The sequence below is a fragment of the Chelon labrosus genome (assembly GCF_963514085.1).
Source record: "Chelon labrosus genome assembly, chromosome: 6".
NCBI classification, from domain to species: domain Eukaryota; kingdom Metazoa; phylum Chordata; class Actinopteri; order Mugiliformes; family Mugilidae; genus Chelon; species Chelon labrosus.
Window position 1 is genome coordinate 21,989,731 of NC_140342.1, and position 20,550 is coordinate 22,010,280.

At 44.0% G+C, this 20,550-nt stretch overlaps 1 protein-coding gene across 1 annotated transcript; it reads left to right on the forward strand.

Moving 5' to 3' along the window:
• Positions 1-2,832: 2,832 nt before the first annotated feature.
• Positions 2,833-19,472, forward strand: nfatc4 (nuclear factor of activated T cells 4; the record flags this gene model as incomplete). The annotated part of the gene is made up of 13 exons (XM_084547380.1): positions 2,833-3,022; positions 8,002-8,162; positions 8,597-9,109; positions 9,215-9,390; positions 9,997-10,159; positions 10,383-10,483; positions 11,272-11,373; positions 12,906-13,093; positions 13,495-13,635; positions 14,271-14,326; positions 14,417-14,543; positions 16,142-16,855; positions 18,495-19,472. The coding sequence occupies 13 exons, from the start codon at positions 2,833-2,835 to the stop codon at positions 18,563-18,565; spliced, it is 2,703 nt and encodes a 900-aa protein (XP_084403506.1). The 3' UTR covers positions 18,566-19,472.
• Positions 19,473-20,550: the final 1,078 nt, after the last annotated feature.

The following is a 20,550-nucleotide window of genomic DNA, read 5'->3' on the forward strand; positions in this document are numbered from 1 at the left end:
TTAACACGTCAACTAAAACTATGATCGAGTGCTAAAAATTAAAATTCACACTTAAGAGTTGACTAAAATGCTCCTCGCTGATGATATAGGCTAATTTAAATCAGCAAAGACTCATCAGAATCAATTAGATATGTAGATACTTCATTTATCCAGAGGGGAGTTCGGTGTCCAGTTGTTTCGTTACATAGAATCATACAGTAGTATCATCAATGACCACAGTCCAGTTGGATCCTCACAGGGAGGCATTGTAGAGTCTTATGTCCTGAGGGACAAACGACCTCCTCAACCTGTCCATGGAGCAGGACAGAGACAGCAGCCTGTCACTGAATGAGCTTCTCTGCCTGACTATGGTGTCCTGTAGAGGGTGGTGGACATTGTTCATGATGGACCTGAGTTTGTTCAAGGTCCTTGCATCTGCCACCGATGTCAGGGTCTCCAGCTCTGCCCCCCTACCACAGAGTCCTCCTTCTGTATCAGCTTCTCCAGCCGTGAGGTGTCCTCCTTCTTCTTAGTGCTGCCTACCCAGCACACCACAGCGTAGAAGAGGACACTAGCAATGATAGTCTGGTAGAACATGTCCAGCAGCTTCCAGCATCTTAGCCTCCTGAGGAAATAGAGACGGCTCTGACCTTTTTTTGTATACTGAGGCTTCATTAACCGACCAGTCCAGTTTGTAATCCAGCTGTAGACCCAGGTACCATCTCCTTGGTTTTAGCTTTGGTTCGCTAATGGCCATAATGATTAGAGACGAGGCTGGGGTGATCGGATGGGTAGACAAAATCATTGAACTTGTTGAAGACTGCTATTTGTTTGGCGTTTCAAATCGAATTGTTATCTGCGTGGTTATGGAGATAATCTTATTGCAATTTCATTTATTTCCCTAAATCTAGAGAATGTGTTATTTTGTGCCTAATCCTACTGAGATCTGTCATAGTTTTATCTTCTAACTTGCTCATGGCTGAATTGAGAATGAGCAAATTCCCTCAAAAGTCAAAAGGTCAAAAAAGTCAGCTAAAGATGTAGACCGTTATTATCTAATGATGAATGTGTGAGGTGCTAACATTGAACTCTTCTAGGGTTAGGGCTGCATTTATCTCCTTGTTTGACCGGTTATCTGATACATAGCCATTACATCAGGTTGTCAGACACACATTTCCTCTGTGGGAAATGTGCTGCAAGAGTCTGATGAACCATAACTTTGTTTAAAGAGGCAAGAGTTACGCCACATGCTCTGCGCAGATCCGTCTTTTTGACCACGATAAAATAACTCGACGCGCTACGCTGCGGTCCCGTTGTGCCATGTTGGGATTCATCAGCGGTAGTAGTGGCGTAAGGGTTTATCAAGTCCTACTGAGGGCCTCAGAAATTCTTGCGTCGGCCTCGTTGGTAGCACAACCGCACCGCAACATCTTGAGATCAGTCCAGGATCCAAAGCCTGCCCACACAACCCCAAGAGGATGACAGAGAGAGTGAAACAAGCCCCCGGTTACACGACAGTATAACATACGCCTAATGATTGTGAGAACCGGAGGAGGGCGAGAAAGGGGGACAGAGAAGAGAGAGCGAGACAGAGTGGAGGAGGGGGCTAGAGGAGGAATAAGGAGCTGGACCGAGGCGGAGAGAGCCAGAGAGAGAGTGTTTATTTAAGTTTTTCGTCTCCTGACTCAGACAGAGAGCAGACTACAGAGGATAATGAGAAACAGATCTTTTGGTGGAGAGGAAGAGGGAGGGAGGGGAGACTCGGGAGAAGGAGGGACGAGGAGGATTTGGTGGGGAGAAGAGAGAGGACGAAAGAGTGGAAGGGGGGGAAAAAAATGTAGAAGAAAGGGGGAGGAGAGGGGAGAGTGACAGCCAAAAAAGGGGGGGCTGTCGTGTTCAGCGGCACAGGAAATAGGCCCTCTTATATTCACTAACTGACAGTTAACATTGCAGCCCTGGTGGCCATGCAGCCGGCAGGTTTTATGGACAGCGAGCCGCTTTCCATGTGTCCTGCTCATGATTGGAATAGTAATCACATCGTTTTGGGGCTTAAATGTGAGAAAAACGTATAGATGGTGAAGATGAGATGGACACAAGGTTAATTTTTAGATTAAAACCTCAAAGATAATGATGATTAAATGATGCTAAATAAGATTTGATCCGGGTGTTATTGGTGCATGAAGTAGATGTGAAGTGAATTTGACTAAAAGAGAAGCCTCCGGAGTGAGAGGGGAGAGGGGAGAGGAGGGAGGCTGGAGGTTGGGCAGGGGGGTTTCATGAGTGACAGACATAAGGTCCTATGGGGAATGAGTAACGGACCAACTGGAGCTGGGAAACCCACCCAAAGGCAATTAAGGGTAAAGGACGACAAAAATATTTGATAAACTTTTTTTTTTCTCCTCTCCCTCTCTCTGTCTTCAACGGGAACAAAGACGGAGAAACTATAGCCCGGTGATGGCGACGACGGAGCTAGAATGAAAGAGCCGTCTCCATTTGGGGAGTATTTATCGGCGATTTTTTCTGGAGGAAGATTTGATTTGGAGCGCACGGCATCAAGTCTGGAAAAGTTGCAAATACCGCAGCGGGGAGCAGCGTTTTTCGCGTGGAAACGATGCGGAAAAGTTGCTGAAGCAAACTCCTTCAAGATGAGGAATATTTGCGCAATGACACGCACATAGGAGAAAGTCAGAAAGAAAAAAGTTTTGGGGCAACATCTCTCTTTGGAAAGTTTCTTTTTCCTCTCTCTCTCCCCCTCTCTGAGGCGCATCAAGGACGTTAGAGTCACCAAGTCGGACGCAGGGACATAAAGATTGTATCACTGAATCTGTATCCTGTCCTTGCTGCCGGAGGTCGATGGGGGCCGCGCCGGGCTCGGGCTGGGAGGAGGGCGAGTTCGAGTTCAAGTTGGTGTTTGAGGAGGAACCGCCGCGGCAGAGCCAGGGCCCATCTCCGGTGCGCACAGCCGAGCCGGAAAGCTCCGTTGCCGGGGAGGAGAGCGAGGGCGCCTTGCTGCACTTGGAGACCTCCGGCAGCAGCAGCCTGGGTCAGAGTCACTTACCGAGTTTAATGTGTTAAAAGTAAAAAAAAAAAAAGAGTCACACTTAGATAGAGGATGCTTGACACCTTTTTTAATGCATGGGGACTTCTGTGAGTGCGCATGTGCTCTCCACTTTCCTGCTTTTCTGCTTTAATTGTGCGTTTGTTTTGCGTGTGGTATGCAGCATCTGCGTGCATATCTAACTGTATTCCTGCTTGTTGGGTGCGTTTGCGTGTGTGTGTGTGTGTGTGTTTGTGCATGCAGCCCCAGACTCAATGTGTTTCTAATCAGCTGTGCGTGTGAGAAGAGTTAACAGCTGCCATCTGGGAAGGAACCTCAACCTCTGTGTACTGAACACGCACCACGCACACACACCTCCCTCCCTCCATCCCTCCCTCTTCTCTCTCAAACTCCATCTCCACACACACACTCTCTCTCTCTCTCCCACTCACACACACACCTCTCATCCACTCATTTGTTTTCCCGCCCACACTGGCATACAGTCGTATTACCACACCCAAGGCATGAAAGTGAGCTACAGGAGAAAACAATGGAGCACTTCTTCACTTTAAGGTTTTATGTTTCAGCTCATAAACACTCACAGGAAAACTGCTGCTCCTTGGTGTCTCTCCTGGTCTTCAGATGCATGCTCTCACCTCTCCATATGTCCATTCATGTAACAGGCAGGACACAATCTTGATTTAAAGGTGACAAGAGGCAAAGATTACAATATAATCTGCAGTGCAGGGAGAGGCAGAAAACTCGTGTGGGCTTTTTATTTTAAAGCCTTCACCTTAATAATGCTAAAATGTCACATTATTATAGAAAATTATGACTACATAAAACTGATAGCTGACTAAATACTACCAGAATAAAGTGCACACCCTCGCAGTCTATACACTGTGGTTGTCCTTTCTAGCAAAAGAAATAAAAATATATCACTGTGAATGAAACAGTGCTGAGCAGTCCAATGACTTTTGGCAAAAAGTTGCAGTATATTATTTTAAATAACTTAAAGATGCCTGGGGAGGGCAAACTGAGGAACTAGCGATCCTGCTTTTTTCTTTCCTGGTACACTTTCTAGGATATCTGCTGACTGAGAACGCTGATCAAATTCCGTAATGTTTATTACACAATGAAATATGTATATCTAGTTGTGTGAGTTGTATGAAATGGTCACTGTGGCAAAAACCTGGTCCACACTGAACTAATTTAAATCATTGCAAGAAACACAGAATTCATTAGTTGCCCTGATGAAAACAAATTTATTCTATTAAAACAGCCCTGCACTAAATCTTAGCTCCGTGCCTGCTATAAGGATCAGTGTATGTTGAAAAGGCGGCGATTCAACTGTCCGATCTTTTTACGAGGATGCATTTTGTGGTGCTTTTAAACTGGATTGATTTAACACCAAAGTGATTCTGTTATTTTGCCCCCGACCACTGACTAAAAACGAGGCTGTCAAAACAATAGAAACATGTGTCTGTGCACCACAACGCAATTAGCTTCAAACCACAGCCTCCAAAATGAAGACACAGTTGAATCAACAGCTCTCTCTCTCGCTGTGTGAGTTATTTAAAAAAAAAAAAATGCTGAACCACATAACCTTCATGAAGCTGAGATTTAGTGGAGGACTGTCATATTCGCATGCATTAACTTTCACTAGTGTGCCTAATGAACTGGCAAGTGAGTGTATGTGTCATGAGTACCTGAGCTGAGGTTAAACTCTCAGAAGTATTTTAGATCTGGAGGCGACAGACTGACAAGCGAACTGCTAAAAAACAGATCTGGAAATTAAATTCACTTTTAATTCTAAGGAAACAGCAGCTGAAATAAAGTCTAAAAGAACAACAACGGTGACAGTTGTGTGGCAGACATATCTGTATATCGGTTTTGATTTCTTGAAAAGTATATTTGGCCGTAAGGAGACCCAAAGTTGAATAAAACCACCGTTCATTTGTGATACAAGAAACACCTGAAAAGCTTCTGTGCTTTCACAGCTTATTGAACAGCTCATGACTCAACAGATTTATCTCTCAACGCCTTGTGAAGTGTCTGACCTCAGGTTGGGAATGTCTAATGAATCCCTCCCTGTGTGTGTGTGTGTGTGTGTGTGTGTGTGTGTGTTGGGGGGGTGGTTCATCTAAGGACGCTGGATTATTATGGTATATTAGGTTTAGACTTCAGATGAGGCTTTGCAAAAGAAAGTGACAAACTAATTGTGTTCGTTAACTGTCTGTTGGCACTTTTCGTAGTCAGAAAATCCCCTTTCCTGTTCATAATTAGCTCTAAGTGGTCCGAATAGGCGAAAATCAACATTAATTTAGAAGAGAAACGCGACAAATAGAGGAAGACGGCGTGTTAAATTTAAGATTACATTGGCTTGATTCAGTGGTAAATCTTTTATAGTAAGAAAATTAGCCATTGGGAACAGTGGTTAGCGCTGGTGCCTCACAGTAAGAACGTCCTTGGTTCAAATCCCCGGAGAGGGTTTGATTCTCAGGGCCTTTCTGTGTGGAGTTTGCATGTTCTCCCCATGTTTGCATGGGTTTCCACCCACCATCATCAAAAAAACATGGGTGCCAGGCGCCAGGTCGCAGCGGCTCAGGAATAACCCTCCATCTGACCATGCAATTTTGTTGTATAATGACAAATAAAGCACCTTTCCTTTACTAAATAGAGGTAAATAAGTAAAAACATAGATATATTATACATCAGATCTCCTTTTTAGAGGTTAAACTCTTTCACTCTTCAGACAAGGTGAAACATTAGCATATATCTGAAGGTTGACTTGCATTCAATAGCTGTCAGGTAGTTGTTGGCAATAATACACATGTACACACAAAATATGTATTTAATATAAAAGCACAATGAACAGAGAAAGGTTTAATTCAAAATAAAGTCAGGTTTGTAGCAGCAGAATCTCTTTTATACTTCCCTGACCCCTCAGATTAATCTTGTTACGGCTCTTGTGGGGCCTGGATCCACAGTTTGAGGGTAAACATCACTTTTCTAAGGTTCAGCTCAGGACGCGGAATCAAACGTGAAAACAAATTTTACACTGAACATTAGCTTTTTAGCGTGTTCAATAAATGTTAGGTACGTTTTTGTGGCTCATAAACTCTCTGCTGGTCTCTGCACACAAACATTTAAATCACTATTTCATGTAAAAAAACAAAAAAAAGACGCAGAAAAGAGTTGCCTCAGCACTGCAGCTTTAATCACTTGGAAATATGTTTCGTTGCCAGGAAACATTTGAAGAGATTTTTCACCCCAAGTCTTAATTTGTTGGCAGTGACTATTGTGCGTCCGCATTGCCCAAAAATTGCCTGCGTGGCCCGCTGCCACCGCCGAGCACCAATGATCAGTCGGAGCCTCTCTCATTACAGCGTAACTACTGTTTGGCTCCGTGTGTGGAGGCCGACCGCACAACGCTGAGGAAATGTTGTGGTGATGGGGGTCGTGTCCCCGTTTGGATGACGGTTCGGCAAAATTCAAAGAAGCTTTGTCGAGGTCACATTAAAAAACAAAAAATAAAGCCATCTTCCCAGGCGTTAGGGTTAGCAGCATATCTGGACATGTGATTCTAAGCTAAATTTGAGCCAAAAGTAAACTTATAGCCTCCATTATAGCCCCAAACTATCCATTAAATGTAAATTCTAACATTTAATGGACAGTTTTGGGCTATAATGCATGAAACTGTACAGTTAAGTACAGTTAAAAGCGTTGGGATGGGACTGCGAGTAATAAGCTAACATGTAAAAACCAAGTTTAATGAATAACACAAGTACATTTAAAATTAAAAGCAGTTCAACATCATGTGAAACCCACACATATGTTTTCATGTTGAGAAAATAGATGAAAAGACCAATACGACTCTCATGCCTGTGTTAAATTTATGTCAGAGACAGGTTAGCTTAGCATAAAGATTGAAAACAGCTAGCCTGGCACATGTAAATCCACAATGTGTTATTTATTTGTTTATTTTTTACTTTTTGATATTTGTACAGATTCATGAAATTACAAATATGATGTTAATTAATTTTAAAGGTGCTGAGTGGTGGATTTCTAACCTTCTGACTGGCCGGGCTAACTGTTTCCAGTTTATGCTAAACTAAGCTAAACAGCTGCTTTCAGTTTATGCCTGTAATACATAAAACGATTAGCTGAAAAATGTCAAATACACATTTAACCCCCTGATGGCGGAGGGTAAATGAGATAACACTCTTATATGTGTCTGTTAAATCTGTAGCTGCAGCCATCATCCAGTTAGCTTAGCAAGTTGTTAAGCTAGCCTGGCACATAGCCACCCATACATCCACAACATTTTGTACAGATTCGTGAAAATTACAATTGCGATGTTAGTTAATTAACTTGAAAGATGCTAAATAGTGGATGTTCTTACTTTCTGGCTGGCCAAGCTAACTGTTTTAAGCTAACTGCTAAGTTAAGCAGCTGTTCAATGTAGCTTCAAACACACGTGCAGCTAGCTTAGTTTAGCATAATACAGACTGGAAAAGGGTGGAAACAGGCTGTCACATAACCACCATGACATGTTATTCTTAGGCTTAATATTAATAAATGATAATTACTTTTAGGGCTTCTGACTGGCTAAATGTTTCCAGTTTTTATGAGTAGTTAAGCTAAGCTAAGCACACTTTTGCTTCAAAGACGTTTTCCATGTGGCAACAATTACAGTGAATCAAGGAAGACTAATTGATAGAGGCCTGTTGATGATAAAATTAATCTTTTCTCACCACAGATTGTGTTTACAATATTTTGATTGCCATCTAATGAGACTTTCTCATGCAAGAACAACAGCAGATCGTCACAACTTTCATCGTGCACTTGTGAAAAAAAAAAAGTTACAGGAGATCATATGACTCAGAAGTTCAGCTACAAATCAGCTGGAAAATAAATATCGTGTCGATGGAAAGGTTCATCAGCAGCACTTTACAATCTGACGTCATTTTTTTAAATTGCAGACAACAACCTGGCTGCCTCTCATGCGGGACACTCAATCAGCATCCCCAGCCCGCCGCCCTCATCCAATCAGCGGGCAGGGATGCATTCACCGCCTCCTCGAAGGGCCCCCATCAGAGAGTTCAGCGGGACCTACGAGAGCCTCCCAGCACGCTCCGTACAGGTGACACAACCTTTTCTCTCAAGCACCAGTTTTTTCATGACATGTCAAACTGCGGCAAAGACAGCTATAATCAACATCAGCAATCCCTCAGTCTGAAGTTTGGCTGCGTTGTAAACGGTAAATCAATCATGTTGCTATTCTTTGACAAAGTCCTGTTAATTGAGGCCAAATTCATTTAGGCTTTTTGCACTTTCTGTTTAGGACCAAAAAGCAGACACTTAGAGACTAGTCAGTTAACACGCTGAAACTTAAGAGCCATAGTTTTCCTTCAGGAGTTGTTGGAGACCACAAATCCAGCTAAACAAAATTGTAAATCCTGCCCAGAAACATGGCCCCAGATTAATGATCATATTGCAGCTTTTAGGACTTGATTGTAAGGACTTATTCTGAAATATTTGGTAACTGATTATAAATTTCTTTCATCTTTTGTCCAGGTATCAGAGTCTCGCGTGGTCGAGTGCCCGAGCATCCAGATAACCACCATCTCGCCTGAAGACGACCCAACACCCACCATTTCCAGCTACTGGGACATGGGTGGCAGCGGCGGGTGGGACAGAGAGCGCCTCTACCTCCCCCTGCTGGATCCCTTTTCTTACCGCGAGAGATGTACGGGCTCCCTCAGCCCCAGCCCCGCGTCCAGCCCCTCCTCCCGAGGCTGGCTGAGCCCTTCCTCCAGCTGCGACTCCCTGCTGGTGGAAGAGGACGAACTCAGTGAGCCTACCATCAATTTTGGGCTCTCGCCGTCCTCGAGGCCCACTTCGCCGGGTGGCAAAAAGCGTAGGAACTCACCACTGGCCTCCCCCTGTACTTCACGCAGAGGCAGCTACTCCGAGGAACTGCAGGGATGCAACCTGGAGGGCGGAGAGTGCAGCCCTCAGTCGCAGCCTCCGCCCAGCAGCTGTGAGCTCAGCATCCCACAAAAAACCAGGAAGACGTCATTGGAGCAAGTAAAGACATTGCAATTGTTTTTTCTTAAATGCTGTTGTCTCTCCATGTGAGAGAAAATGGAAATATTAAAAAATCTCTGAAGGGCTGAACATCTTGTCTTCCAGATGTCTCCCAGGGAGGTGGATCAGGAGCAGGCTCCGGGCCACGGCTCCCCCTGCCCCCTGCCAGAGACCCAGCAGACCAGGAGAGAGCCACCCTCGCTGGGCATGGACTACCTCTCTGTGCCCCCTGCTCTGGCCTGGGGCAGATCCCGAGCCAGCGCCCACAGCCCTCTGTTCAGGCAAGGACGCATACACCAATCAGCCACAACATTATGACCACTGACGGGAGAAGTGAATAACACTGACCATCTTGTGACAATTCAGTGTTCTGCTGGGAAACTTTTGGACCTGGCATTCATTCATGTGGATGTTACTTAGACATGTAGCACCCACCTAGACCAGACCAGGCACCCCCAACCCATAGCAATGACACTCCTTGATGGTAGCAGCCATCCCCAGCAGACACAGACACACACACAATAACACTGACAACATCTTGTTACCAGACACCACAGGACACCCTCAGAAGGACCATGTCCATTCTCTGATGAGTCACAACTGTTTTGGAGGCACAAGGGAGACCTACACAATATTAGGAAGGTGGTCATAATGTTATGCCTGATCTGTGTACTGTTATAGAAAAACATGATCCAAATGACTAAATCCCAAAATGAACTCTTTTCGTAAACCGTGCCCTGCACATCTGTTTTGCCACCGCCTATGTTGTGCATGTGTAAATCAGATGTAAATGTCATTATTTGGTGCGCAAAGTAATTATTCAACAACATCTGGTCGTCAGCATCGTGCTCGGCGCCGCGACTGACCCTGTTTATACACCACTTCAGGTCTAACGCCCTGCCTCCGCTCGACTGGCCGCTGCCGTCCCAGTTCGACCAGTACGAGCTGCGCATCGAGGTTCAGCCCCGCCCGCACCACAGAGCCCACTACGAGACGGAGGGCAGCAGAGGAGCCGTCAAAGCTGCACCGACGGGGCATCCCGTCGTCAAGGTGAAACCCACTCCTGCCTGTCGTAGCAGCCCCAAGTTGTTTTTTAAATCTCTAAAGCACCTCTGGGGATGTTTTATGTATTAAATTAAATTTAAGCAGAGAGTTTGTTGTGCTCACATGAAACTGGAGCAAAGTCTCAGGACGTGTGTTGTGGCTCGCTGCCTGCTGGTGGAGGCCTCCTCACAGCTTGACCTCATCGCTCACTCTGCATCTCCCTCCACAGCTGTGTGGATACACAGAGAGCAAGCCGCTCTCTCTCCAGGTTTTCGTAGGAACGGCTGACGACCGATCCATCAGGCCACATCCTTTCTATCAGATCCACAGGTACTGAGCCTGTTTAGAAACATTGTGCATCATTATATTTTTTAATTTTCTTTTTATTGTGCAGTCATGTTCAGGGGACACGACAGTCCTGGGACACATCTATCTGACCTCTGTGGCTTTAACCATTGTGTAATTAACCACCAGCTGCTTCTAGTGTTGGTCCAGAAAAAGTCCTGCACCTGTTGTTCTCTGAGTAACTTGATGAAAAGAAGAGCATTCATATGAAGTTCATTTGAAGTGTTTGCCCTAACTTACATTAATAATATATCATATTAGTATTATTTTAAGAGAATATACAAGATAATTAAGAAACCAATATGCCAGTATGTAAAAGTCAACCATACTGGCAATAAAAATGAAATAAAACCAGTAAAATTAATAAAGCATTAAATAAAATACAATAAAAATGACACTTTATTTATATAGGGACATTACTGTGGACATAAATGAGCTATTAAAACATTTGGAGGAACATTTAATCACTACCTTCAAACTCCAGCCGGAGAGATATATGAATTTTCTCATGCTGTAAGCCATAGTGGATTTGAACCAGCAAGTATAATGTACAAATTAACCAAATGTGTATCATCAGGATATGGCAGACAAAAATAGAGAACTTGCTTTTTATTCTGTCTTACCTGAAACACAAAAAAAGCAGCAAATTGCCTCATTTAATTTCTTCTTTCTAAATGACTTTCACTTGCGTATATGTGGTTTGGCATAAAAAACGTAATTGTCGTGCTGTTAAATCTGCATGTCTCTCTCTCTCTCTCTCTCTCCGTTTTCAGAGTGACTGGGAAGATGGTCGGCACCGCCAGCCACGAGAGCGTCCAGGTGGGGACCAAACTGCTGGACATCCCCCTCAACCCCGAGAACAACATGACCGCACTGTGAGTAGATGCTGAGTAAACTATTTCCTCTATATCCAAGGATTTGTTTTTCCTTCAGCCTCCATCTGCAAATTAAGAGCACTGTATATGTACACACTATATTATATACTGTATTCGCTCATCCATCCAAATAACTAAATTCAGGTGTTTCAGTCTCTTCCATGGCCACAGGTGTATAAAACCAAGCACCTAGGCATGCAGACTGCTTCTACAAACATTTGTGAAAGAATGGGTCGCTCTGAGGAGCTCAGTGAATTCCAGCGTGGTACTGTGATAGGATGACACCTGTGCAACAAGTCCAGTCGTGAAATTTCCTCACACTTGTATGTAGACCTCTGCGCATAGTGCACAGAGGTCGCCAACTTTCTGCAGAGACAATCTCTACAGATCTCCAAACTTCATGTGGCCTTCAGATTAGCTCAAGAACAGACAGTGTAGAGAGCTTCATGGAATGGGTTTCCATGGTGAGCAGCTGCATCCAAGCCATACATCACCAAGTGCAATATAAGGCATCGGATGCAGTGGTGTAAAATACGCCGCCACTGGACTCTAGAGCAGTGGAGACACGTTCTCTGGAGTGATGAATCACGCTTCTCCATCTGGTAATCTGATGGACCAATCTGGGTTTGGTGGTTGCCAGGAGAACGGTACTTGTCTGACTGCATTGTGCCAAGTGTGAAGTTTGGTGGAGATGGGGGATTATGGTGTGGGGTTGTTGTTTGTTCAGGAGCTGGGCTTGGCCCCTTAGTTCCAGTGAAAGGAACTCTGAATGCTTCAGCACACCAAGTCCCTTCCTGTTCCAACATGACTAGTCGCGCACCAGTGCACAAACCAAAGTCCATATAGACATGAATGAGGTGTGGAAGAACTTGACTGGCCTGCAAAGAGTGTGTCTGGTTCCTTTTTGGGGCGATTAGCACTGATGCCTCACAGCAAGAAGGTTCTGACTTCGAATCCAGACTGACTGGTTCCTTTCTGTGTGGAGTTCGCATGTTCTCCCTGTATCTGCGTGGGTTCTCTCCAGGTACTCCAGCGTCCTCCCACCGTCCAAAGACATACTCGTTAGGTTAATTGGTGGTTCTAAATTGGCCGTAGGTGTGAATGAGAGTGTGAATGGTTGTCTGTCTCTCTGTGTTAGCCCTGTGATAGACAGATCAGTTTCCTTTTACTCTGCACATGTTGAAGAATGTGACTAAACAACTGCTGAAGTGCCAGTGAGAGGGGTTCGTGCATTTTATTTGGTATTTCACCAAATTTGCTTTTAAAACTAAAAAATGAAAATTCAATTCAAAAACAAAAAAGTGATGTGATTTAAAAAATAAAAGTGCAACAAGTTAAAAGCATAAAAACAGCTGTATTTTCCTTTCATGAAACAGGAAGTAGCCCACATCTGGAATTTGCAGCAAACAACACTTGTGTGTGCCGCTCTCACGGGCGTGGTTCACGACAGAAAGAAAAATACCAAAAAGTGCACGGACTGAGAAAGATAGTGATACCATACCAACTAAACGACTTTTGGGTTTTTTTTTTAGCATTGACTGTGCCGGGATCCTGAAACTGAGAAACTCGGACATCGAGCTGAGGAAAGGAGAAACGGACGTTGGGAGGAAAAACACGCGCGTCCGCTTGGTGTTTCGTACCCACCTCCCTCTAGCGCCTCCTGTAGCGCCACCTGGACGAGTCTTGGCTTTGCAGGTCGCCTCTTTGCCCATCGAATGCTGTGAGTGGCTGTTTCGTGGAGACTCTGTGTCTGCATGTGACTAGACTGTGCAACGGTTTCTTGCTGAACATGCACAATGCACACACTAAAAAAACCACAATCATATCATGCCCTATACTCAGCCCTTTGCACACATCTTTGCATCCTTTGTACACGTTATACCACTAGTCTTTGTATTGTACTTAGTCCTATGTCTTCACGTTGCTGCATGGTCCTGGAGGAACGTCCTTTCTTCTCACTATATGCAGCACCTGCTACGTACGGTGGAAACGACAATAAAAAAAAAAAACTCTTTGACCTATGACCCTTGAAGATCCTGCATCTGCCGGGTTTAAATTAGCCTCACGTGTCACGGCGCTAGAGGTCTCATCTTGCGTTTGTCTCCTCTCCCCCTGCCTCAGCCCAGCGTTCGGCCCAGGAGCTGCCCGTCATCGAGTCCGTCAGCCTCACCTCCTGCTCGGTGGAAGGAGGAGAGGAGCTGCTGCTGAGCGGCACCAACTTCCTGCCGATCTCCAGGGTGCTCTTCATGGAGCGAGGGACAGGTAAATGTCCGGACCCTCTCATGTGATCACTGGGCACAGATAAAGTACAGAAATTACATGAAGAGTGGTCGTATTGGAAGATATTTTTTTATCAAACAGCTTTTCAAATAGATTTCATGGATTTAGAAGCATCTGATTATTAACACCATCCAACCACGCTCTATCTTCTAGAGATAAACTCTTTGGCAGTAATAATAATCACTGTTGGAGGTCTGAAAGTCGAAGAACATCATCCCGACAGTGAAGCACGGGGGGTGCAGCATCATATAAACAAGCTGATCTCCAGGTTCACAGAGGCCGTGCAGGAAGGGGTTAACAGATATTGTTTAGGCGTACAACTTTCCCTCAGTCATTGAGAAGAAAAACAAACAGGAAGGATAATAATTCTGTCTATTTTTAGCACACAGCACAGATTGTGTAAATAAGCCAGAAATGCAAAGTGGATCATGAAGAGGGTCAGAGGGTTTGATGATGTGGTGTGCATATGAGAATGAACCGCAGGATGCTGATTTTAAATCAAATAATGATGATTAATTCAAGCTTTCAGAGCACAAGAGTCATTATTTACTTAAGTTTTATTTTGAGCTTCACAAGCTTCACAAATGTGTACTTTAATCCCTGAATTCTGCTCTTAGATGGTAAACTACAGTGGGAGGAGGAGGCTCACGTCGACCGCGACAACAGCAACGAGGTAATATCACGAACCTTCAAGTTGAGCAGATTCAGCCAGAGCACGCCGTGACGCTCCGCTCCGTGACTTCCTGTAATGTTTTCCCTCCAGTGTCTGTTGTGCGTGAGGGTCCCGGCCTACAGCGACCTCTCCGTCAGTCGGCCGGTGTCGGTCAGTCTTTACGTTTCCAACGGGAAGAGGAAACGGAGCAGCACTCATTGTTTCAAGTATCTACCTGGTGAGAGTTCACTTCTCTGTCTGTTTTTTTGTGTTTTTGTTTAGTTTCTCTCACAGTAAAACACAAAACAGCATTAATAAGCTTTATTTTCTAACGATGTATGTCCAGAGCATAGACTGTATAAAGATGGACGGCAGAACTGCTCCTCTAAAGTGAAGCCAGAGCAAGTAGAGCTCCCCCTGGTGTCTGGCTGCAGTGTAGGTCATAAGCTCACCTCCTCCATGTTAGTGGATGGGACTTGGGCCAAACTAAAACACTAAAATACACGTCAAAAATGTTTTTTTTCAAGGATGGTTTCTATCGTTTCAGGTAGTTAATATAATGTTGATGCATGTTCAAGTGCCAATTGTTTAGATAAGTTTCATTTTAGTTATTTGACGCTATAGAAACAGGATGTGACATAATGGCGACTACCAGTTCCCGTGCCAACCGCTCCATTAAGGGGTCCCGTGGGACTATAAGAAAAAAAAAAGAAAAATGTAAATAAGTACAGTGTATAATCCAGCATTTCTTTGTAACTGGTGGAGGTAGAGCAGAGCGCAGTATTAATTAAATGAAAACGCGAGTGAGTCTGGAGGAAGTTTGGCTGGGCATCGATAATGCGGCTTCACTCCACTTTTGGACCGTACTGTGCAGACTGTGGCGCCAAACTCGCAAGATGGTGCCACCCGTATCCCTGGCGAAATGGCGTCAGTTTGGCCAGTGCAAGGAAGTAGGGATGTGTTGTCCATATTTATATACAGTCTATGGGCCAGAGATGAGCTTTCAACGTATTTTTTAAATATATTTTTTGGGCTATTTGACTTGTTTGCAGAAACGTTGAGTATTTTCTTCTTAAGACGTTTCGCTGAATCAATGACTGTTTACAGACGTGTAGCTTGTTTTGTTAAAGTGACAAAATGCATTAATGCGTTTAAGGGTTAGACGTTCACGGTGAATCTAAAGACGGTTTCTTCCAGTTAGCATTAAGGTTGTGATCAATAGCCTAAGATAGTTCAAAAAGGAGCAAATCAAGAGCAAATTAATGATTGGCTGATTGAGATTGTGGATGGTTACCATGGAAACTCCCACAGTCAAGTGATTAGAGAGAATTGTCAGTCAGTGAGACTGAAGATTTATTTATTTTTATTTATTTATTTACGAGCAGCCTTGGTCTCCATGGATAAAAGACCCCTGGGAGAATTTTTTTAATTTTTTTGAATTTATTTTATTACATTTTGTTGTTCCATTTAAAAATGTTTCTCTTCTGCCCTTTCAACCTGTAATTTAGTGAGTGAATCCCAACCTTATAACAATGACTTGTTGATGTTTTGGAACAAACTGATGCGTCAAAGATGAAGCTGAACAAATGCTTCATTAAATTTAATCATAGCGTTGCCGGCCTCTTCGCTGAATATGTCACGCTCAGTAAACTTTTTAAAAGATAAACTGATCCGGGTAGAGAGAAACCATCAAATACCTACAACCGTTTATTTAGTAATAAGACAAATAACATGATACAACCTTTTCTTTTTAAATCCTTGAAAATAAGCCTTGATATAAAGAAGAGCTGAATAAATATTGTTAACGCAGGTTCTGGTTTTTCTGTTTCCCCTCAGTTATGTTCAAAGAGGACGATCCCCTGCTCTCTCGCCCCTCCGTGCTGCCTCTGGATGGGGGGACCGGGTGTCCTGTTGGAGGTCCCCCCAGGATGGACAGGGGCTTCCATGTGCGAGGCGACCCCATGTCTGACGAGCGAGGCCTGGGCTTCCTGCCCCCCTACCCCTCCACCTACTCCCCTCCGTGCCCGACCATGAGCTTCCACGAGGAGTACTGCACTAAACCCGACCCCGTGGCGGAGGAGCCCGGCGGGTCCAGGGCAGCTCTGTCCGAGCGTCACCCCAGTTTTGAGAATCTAGAGCTGGGCTTCACAGAGCTGCTTCCTCCTCTCTACCCCCGTGGCCCGCAGCCTCCCTCCCCGTCCCCTTCCCCGTGGCTGGACTCACCCTACCTGTCCTCTTCGCCCTCCCCTTCCCACTCCTCCTCTCTCAGTCCGTTCCCCGCCGGGAGTCCCATCTCGACCTCCCCTCTGCCTCCCATCCCCACCTCGCCTTACCCGCAGTACTCTGCTTATCCTCAGGAGGTGTGTCCCTCCCCTCCAACCAACCCCAGCCACTATCAGGACTTCTGCCCAGCACCCTACTCCCACTACGAGGGCTGGGACCCCCAGGGAAGGGTGCTAGGAACCGGACATGGGCGGGACCCCAAGATCCAGGATTGCCCTCTGGAATTTAGCAGCTCTTCCTCTATGCACCACATTACCTTTGAAGAAGGTGAGATATACATTGTTTGCAGAAATGCTGATTGGTTGAATATTGTCAGTAATATAACTTGTCAATTGTCCATTTTCTCTTCTGTAGTTTGACATAATCTCTGTTGTATATATTTTGTTGGTCCTGGTCCCTGTTTATCATCATGCAAACAAAACCCGTATTTCTCTAAACTGGGTGATGGTTTTAATCCTGGGTGATTTGCTTCCATCATTGGTCTCCATCAGTGGCCAAAGAAAAAAAATATATCACATTTTTGTGAGAGGTTGAAAGTCATGTCAAATTGTGAATTGTTGCAAGCATGTGGCTTAAGGCTCACTAATTTAAAGTACTGGGGGACATAGACGACGTAACCTACGTACGTAGCCTACGCTGGTGCGAGCCATTTATACTTGTGCCTCGTCAGTCTGGCTCGCTCTGTAATAACACCACCCAAACACTAGTCGGCGCTGTGTCTTTTTTGCCAGTCGGGTTAATTTTTCTTTCCACTTCCTCCTTCACATTCAACGCTGGACTGAAGTTAACCTTTCCTCCATGTGTTCCATCTTTATTGATCAAAAAACAATCAATTCGAAACATGTGGAGACAGAGACGCAAATACTAAAGAGGAAACACGCTACTACTAAGCGGACCAATCACAGCTCTAGCGGTCTGCGGTGCCATGGCGCGTCGTTACATTTCTGGGGAGGTGCAGGTCAGCTACGACACTAGGGTCTACGTTGTCGCCGTAGCCTCAGCGCCAACTTAACACAGAAGTATAAACCGCCTATTATACTTGTGCGCTCATCAGTCTGGCTCACTTTGTAAAAACACCACCCAAACACTAGATGGCGCTGTGTCTTTTTTGCCAGTCGGGTTAATTTTTGTTTCTACTTCCTGCTTCACTTTCAACAACGGTGATGAGTCATACAAACGTTTGTATCTCTGAAATTCGTCAGTTAACCTTTCCTCGATGTGTTCCGTCTTTATTCATCCAAAACAATCAATTCGAAAATTGTGAAGATAGAGAAGCAGCCGGAAATACTAAAGCGGAAACGCGCTACCACCAAGTGGATCAATCACGGCTCTTGCGTGATGAAGGTGGGAGGAGCTAGGGTCTGGGTTATGCTCTGCGCTGTCGCCGTAGCTACGCCGCCAAATTTACGCAAGAGCACAAACTATTAGAGCGAAGCCTGAGAAATCAAGTAGTTAATCAGAATTTTTTTTTTAAAAATGCCAAAATCTGATTTCAATGAGGCTCCAGAACAACACTTCAGCCTGTATTCAATGTATTTTTTCTTAAAGGATCTTTAAATTTTGATTTCGGATATGTAGTTAATAGGACATTTAACAGCGTTGTTTCTAACCTACTTTAAATCTATATTAGATTTCTATCCTGCAGTTTCTTGCTTATTTTCAGACAACGTGTACGTACAGTTTCAGCCAGTGCATCAGTTGGTATTATCTTATAAATGCTCTTAGTATAGTAAGTTATCTTTCCTACATGTTTTCCTAAGCTGAAGCTGCACACATGGATCATTTTATTTCTGTTTTCCAAATAAATAAGTGTAAAATTATTAATGCAGGTTGATAATACACATGAGCTTTAATTCCAGCAATGGTCTGTCTGAGTGACTCTACGTCTCGTCTCCTTCCTCCACAGTATCAGAGTTCATCGGGGAGGACATCCAGTCTTACCAGTCAGGCTCTCAGATGGACAACCAGCCGAACTGAGCTCGGAGCGGCTCGTGAACCCCCCTGCCAGTTTGACATTCAGCAACATTTTAAATTCCCTTACGCACTCGGTATTAAGAAGCAGTCACATGTAATATTGACAGGAGACTCTGGTTACCAGGACACTGTTGTAATTATGACCACAGGTAACTGTTTTATAAAGGGAAACTAATGTTTTTAACACGTTTTCAATATAAATTATACAAGAAACGGATCGAGTCTCTGGCTATGTTTTTATTTCTTGCTAAATCTACACGAAAGGAGAAGGAAAAAGGGCTTCAGCACTACGGAAAATGAAATGGTTCTACGAGATATTAACCATATGGAATACCACGACCCTGAACTATAAACATATATTACGTTTGTCTAAAGAAACCCAGTCATTTCTTTTTCCTGAAAGAGTTGTTATTTTAAGATCGCACGAGCAGAAACTAGTCATAGCGACAAGATTTAGGATCCTTTTGTTGCCAGAATTTTTTTTCTTCTAGTAGAGTTATGTGTAAATAGCAGAAAAAATCATTTAAAGTTGACAAATTAACTTAAGACGGTGTTCGTCAGTAGATCCTGGCTGGTGTAAAGTGTTGAGACGAAAGGTAATTCTTTAACTCTGACGTCTTGGAAGGGTGACGTGAAGGGGCCGCGACTGTTAAATCTGTTTGAAAGGTTCGTCTGAGGAATAGTTTGACTATCTCCAAGCAGAGCAGAGCAGTGGCACCTGGAGGGAGGGACTCGGGGATCAGCGCTGTTCTAAATCAGCGAGCAGTTTGACATATTACTCATCTCGCTGTAAGAATTTACATTTTCAAGCGTTTGTGCTTTTTTTCCACTAGAAGGACTTTGAGCTTTAAGAAAAGATAGAAATTCCTGCAAGGCAGTAAAAAGACAATAAGACGCAAAAGTGGCATTAAATGGTTTCGAGGCAGGTTTATGGGTCTATATGGTTGAGCGTAACCATACATGGGCATGCTGGGAGCTTCACACCAAACAGCGTAAAGGGAAGGGATTGATAACGCTGCTGTGGAGCTCTGAACTTTTTTTTTCGTTACATTAACTTTTCCAGTCCCAGCTCCTAATTTTCTCTCTTTCTGTCTCTCTATTGCTGCAGCTCAGGAAACGTACCTCAACACAGAAAGCTCACAAAATGGAAAGCTCCTGGTATTTAATGCATTCTCTGCCGGGCCCAAACACGATTTTAACGAGTGTGTTTGCATTGAATGTTCTCAGTTTAAAGCCAGTCGTTGCATTGAAAATTGTAAGTCCCCACGACAACAAAGCAGGCAGTTAATTTAAAACAGTTAGTAAATGTGCAAAGGAAGACTAAAAATGTGAGAGAGATAGTTCATATTAGAGTGATAATGTCTGTATATGTGACGACTGTGTGAATGATTGAATATATCTGGGTATGGGACACAGAGACGATCAAGGCCCTTGGCAAAAATTTCCACAGAGAACAGAGCTGAACACACTGATCCGCGAGCTGTTATAATAGTTATAGAAATAGTTATTTCACTCAGAGGTAGAGCAAGAAGGTTAGACTAACCAATTGCCGTTATCTTTCTTTTCTCCTCCTCCTTTGTCCAACTTCTTTTCATTTTTGAACAGGACACTGTTGGCACATTTTAACACTGTATCGTGTCATGCACACTACATGTAACATGACTGGGTGTTCAGAGTTACGTCAGGTGGGGCCCCCCATGTGTCACAGGGTGTGTTGCAAGGAAGGGAAAGACCTTGCAGAAACACAGGACGCACAATCCACTTTTCCTCACCAGACAGGAGAGTAAATTATATACCATTAATTTCACTTTATAACTCAACATACATAAATATCAAATTAATATGCCATGTCATCAAACTCAAAAGGTCATCAGTCAAACAGAAATTCCCATAACTTTAACAGGATAAGGTCAAAATAACAACCAGTTAAAATAAAAACTACAACTTTTGACACAAAATCCAAGATGTCCATGTTTGAATGTGTGAAT